Raw genomic sequence first — 4322 nt, 5'->3', positions numbered from 1 at the left:
TGTTTTGACGTTGAACATTGGAACATAAATAAATGAAAAATGTATTTCCTTTTAGGATTTTCAAAAAAAAAGAAAAGATTATATGTCTAATAACGTAAATATACAAAGAAATGACTGACAATGACCGATACCAATAATCAGAATGAATAATGTATTATGGCCAAAACATCGTTGCAGAAACCTCTTAACTCCATATTTTAACTTTTTGCGTTTTTTTGTAAATTAATGCCCACTTGATCATACTACAGTCACACATAAGTATAAGAAGTAGCTGATCCACAAGCACGAAACGCGGCGTGAAGCAACACGTTTTGAGCTTGTAGATCTGATACTTTTGCTGTTTGAATCCTGAAAAGTAATAGTTTTGGACGTGAGGTTTCCACCTGACAGAGATTGTATACTTTCAAAATATTTGTTTTAAAATCAGAAATAGATTTATTTATGTCACAACGTGAAATGTTTATGAAAGTGATAAAGTGCCCCAGATTAGCATCAATTTGCCAACAACTACCAATAATAGAAAATGATCGATAGTGGGATCGATAAGGAATCTGATCAATATGCAGGATCAATAAGGGGATCAAAATGAACGATCTCCATCCCTACTCATATTACAGAGTTATTGTAGTCCGAGAGGAAAATGTCTGGTTTGATTCCAGTCAGAGTCATGTGTTGTATGTCTTTCTACCCTCAGCTTCCTGTCACTCAACACATTAAGAAGACTAAAGGAACACTCACACACCAACATAAAGTGACCTCCACAGAGGTTTGTCAGATGCAAAAAAATAGTATTCTTTATTAATGATCCAAAGTGAGACAAAAATAAAGAGTGCTACCAAAAAGGATTTAAAGTGGGAACAGATAAATGTTTAATTTACAAAAAGCATCCTCAGTCTGCTATGAAAAGTAAAAACATGCCAGTGTCCTATTAGTAGGGACAAGATAGTCAATCAGAGGATCATTCATGTTACAGGGCTCAGAACACACACAGAGATCAATGCAACATAAATCTAATGTTAAAGAACGTCCCCTAGAAACTAGAAAACAACACATTTTAATACAATAAATCATGTAATAATTACCTAAAGAAGAGATTGATATGTATTCAACGTGGTGATTCTATATTTTATGATTAAAGTGTGTAGAAGTACAGAAGTAAAAGTATCATATTATTATAGTACAGTACCCTGACTCCCAACAGTATTACTATTACAGGTCTGTTTGGTTCCATTTTGTAAAATTCACACTTGGATTTTGTAGATTATATTCATGTCATGTTATGGATCATAGGGTCCATTTGGTTCCAATTTACACTCATAAATTAACACTTGGTGATACTGCGTAGATCAGTGGTTCTCAACCACACATCTATGGGTGGGCCACATGCATTTTCAAAGCATGTTTTTTTTTAATGATCAATCAATCGATTGTGTTGCGGCTTTGATTAACGTACTATACATTCATTTAAATATATTGGTATCACAATGTTTTAATACAAAATACCATGACATTTGATTTGTTTTTTGTATTAAGTTGTATTATCAATTAAATCCTCATGGCCCTCATCTTGAAAATCACTGTGTAGATGATGATGACATCACAAATCAGAGAGACACTTGTTCATGTTGACCGTCCTCGACCACAACACAATCGTATAGATTCTAAAATCAACAGGTATTACTCTTTAAACTTTAAAGATGATAAAGACAAACTATGGAGTCTTTAAAGTTTAAAGACTCCATAGTTTGTCTTTATCATCATCATCATGTCTAACTACGTTGTTCCAGTCTTACACTGACCTTCCCTGGTAACATCTTCAGAGAACCACCAGGACCAGTGTAAATGTGTGGAAGGAGTTTGTCAGAGAAAGTGTGTGTGAACGTGTGTAGGTGTGTGTTCGTGTCAGGATCAGAGAATGACAACTTTCCTCTGTTCCAGTCCAGCTGGACTCTGATCCTCTGAGGTTTCTGCTTCACTGAGAGATCAGTGGATGAACCTGATGAGGAGCCTACTGCTCTGTATTTACGTTTATTTAACTCTACTCTCCAGAATTGACCTGCTTTGCCTCCCTTCCTCTGATAGGACTCTGCTAACACACCTACTTCCCACCATGCATTGTCTCCAACCTCAACATCCCAGCTGTGAGTCCCTGAGTTAAAGCCCTCAGAACCCAAAACATAACCAAAGTAGTCAAACCTCTCTGGGTTGTCAGGAAGTTGCTGTTTTTCTCCACGTCTCACACTGGTCAGATCATCAGACAGGCTGAATACTGGATTGGCAGTGTTGGGGTCCAGAATGACAGGAGTGTAGGAGACAATGTCCTTCATCTTGTCCCAGACTCTGAAGGTCAGATTGTTCAGGTGTTTGGTCTCGTCTATCAGTGCTCCTGAGACCGGCTGTGGGTCCTGCAGTGTGAACTGGAGTCTTTGCATTGTGGTCTTGTAGTTCTGCAGGAATGAGACGTGTTCAGCTCTCAGCTCCTCCTCTATGGCTCCAATTGTGTTTGATAGAGTTGATATGTCTCCGTTTAGACCCTCAATCTTCTCCTTCATCATCTGACTCTTCTGCTGCTCTTCCCCCCACAGTAAAGCAATCCTAGCATCCTCTTCCTCTTGTAAAAACTGATGCATCTTCTTAAACTGTTCCTTAATCTGCATCTCTGTGTGCTGAGTCTGGAACTGAATGTGTGCTGTTGTTTGATCATAGTTTGTTTTAAATTCATTAAAAACCTCCAGTTTCTCCTGTAAAGGCGTCAGTGATTTCAGGGCGTCCTCCTTGTGATCCAGTGCAGCTTCATCCATGGGTCTGAATCTGTGGTTGTTGTGTTTTTTAGAATCTCGACACACAAGACACACTAGCTGTTGACATTCCAGACAGAACAGTTTGAGTTTCTCAGCATGCAGACTGCAGAGAACCTCAGACCCTGTTGAAGCTCTCTGATGTCTCTCCTGTATGAAGGCCTCACACACGTTCTTCAGAGCCAGGTTTCTGGGTGGATCCATAGAATGTTTCTTCTTACAAACTGGACATTCCTTTATTACCTTCTCTCTCCACCATTCCTGAAGACAGTCTTTACAGAAGCTGTGGCTGCATAACAGGAGAACAGGATCTTTAAATATGTCACAACACACAGGACAGCAATAATCCTCTTCAGGACGAGACAACTTGGAAGCCATTTGATCTCTGAGTGAAGCTGCAAACACTCTGTTCAAGCCAGGAAACCAGCCAGCAGCCAGTGGTGGTAACAATCCCTCCTCTAGAATGTTCCCTGAAGTTTACTTTCACTTTGAATCCTGGTTCTTGTTAAACTCCAGCAGCGTAAGCAGCAGGTTCAAGTGGTCTGGGTCAGTATTCCCTCCTGTAGCTGTGGACAGACAGTGTGTCCTCCCTCATGGGAAGTTGTGTTTGATATGAAAGTGAATGCTAGCGTCTGTCTCTGTGTGTCGTCAGTGACGAGAGTCAGAATAACAACCTCTCTGTTTCCTGGTTTCTCTCACATTAGTCTGGCGAGGGGTGGAGCTATGACACTACTGAACTATTGCGAGCCACACACACACACACACACACACACACACACACACACACACACACACACACACACACACACACACACACACACACACACACACACACACACACACACACACACACACACACACACACACACACACACACACACGTTTCTTTATCATCTCACAGTGGACTTTGACTGTTTAAACCACTTTACAATGTACGCCTCTCTAGGGCTGTCCCGATTATGATATTTTAGTTGATAATTAATTGTCATACAAATAATTGTGATTAATGATTTAATTAAGTTTTTGGCAATGAACATCGGAACATACAAAAATCTGTTTGGCCTTTTAGGCTTTTCTAAACACAAAATGCACAACAGTTGGTTTGGGAACCAATAACAAATAAGTTAAATATACAAATTAATAACAGACAATGATGGTACCAAGATCAAAATGAATAATATGGCCAAATCAGGTCATATATTCAATAATTGTATACTTAAACAATAGCTAAAATGGCTCACAACGCGCTTGTAGATCTGCTACTTCTGTTACAGTTTTCTATTTTATTTCAAATTTAGGAAAGCTGTTCAACAGATGATTTTAATACAGACCAATGGAACCGACTCAAATGATCTCAAACTAGGCCATACCCGGTGAAGTGTGCAGGCGAAAGTAGTTGCAAACATGGGGTTATTGCGTGTCATGTCAAACCTTTAGTGGAGATACCGCGTATGGTATTCTACACAGAGGGCAATTATTTCAACATAAAACAGTGGCATGAAGTAATTAAGTACATTTACTCAA

At 39.3% G+C, this 4322-nt stretch overlaps 1 protein-coding gene across 1 annotated transcript; it reads right to left on the bottom strand.

Moving 5' to 3' along the window:
- Positions 1-1763: 1763 nt before the first annotated feature.
- LOC311053430 (E3 ubiquitin-protein ligase TRIM35-like) lies at positions 1764-3427 on the bottom strand. The gene has a single exon (XM_084068951.1). It carries the CDS (start codon positions 3174-3176, stop codon positions 1770-1772), a length of 1407 nt encoding a protein of 468 aa, XP_083925077.1. The 5' UTR covers positions 3177-3427; the 3' UTR covers positions 1764-1769.
- Positions 3428-4322: the final 895 nt, after the last annotated feature.

This window comes from Gymnoscopelus microlampas (genome assembly GCF_963454915.1).
Source record: "Gymnoscopelus microlampas genome assembly, chromosome: 10".
NCBI lineage: Eukaryota > Metazoa > Chordata > Actinopteri > Myctophiformes > Myctophidae > Gymnoscopelus > Gymnoscopelus microlampas.
The sequence above is the reverse complement of the archived record's forward strand: the minus strand, read 5'-3'. Positions and strand labels throughout refer to the sequence as shown.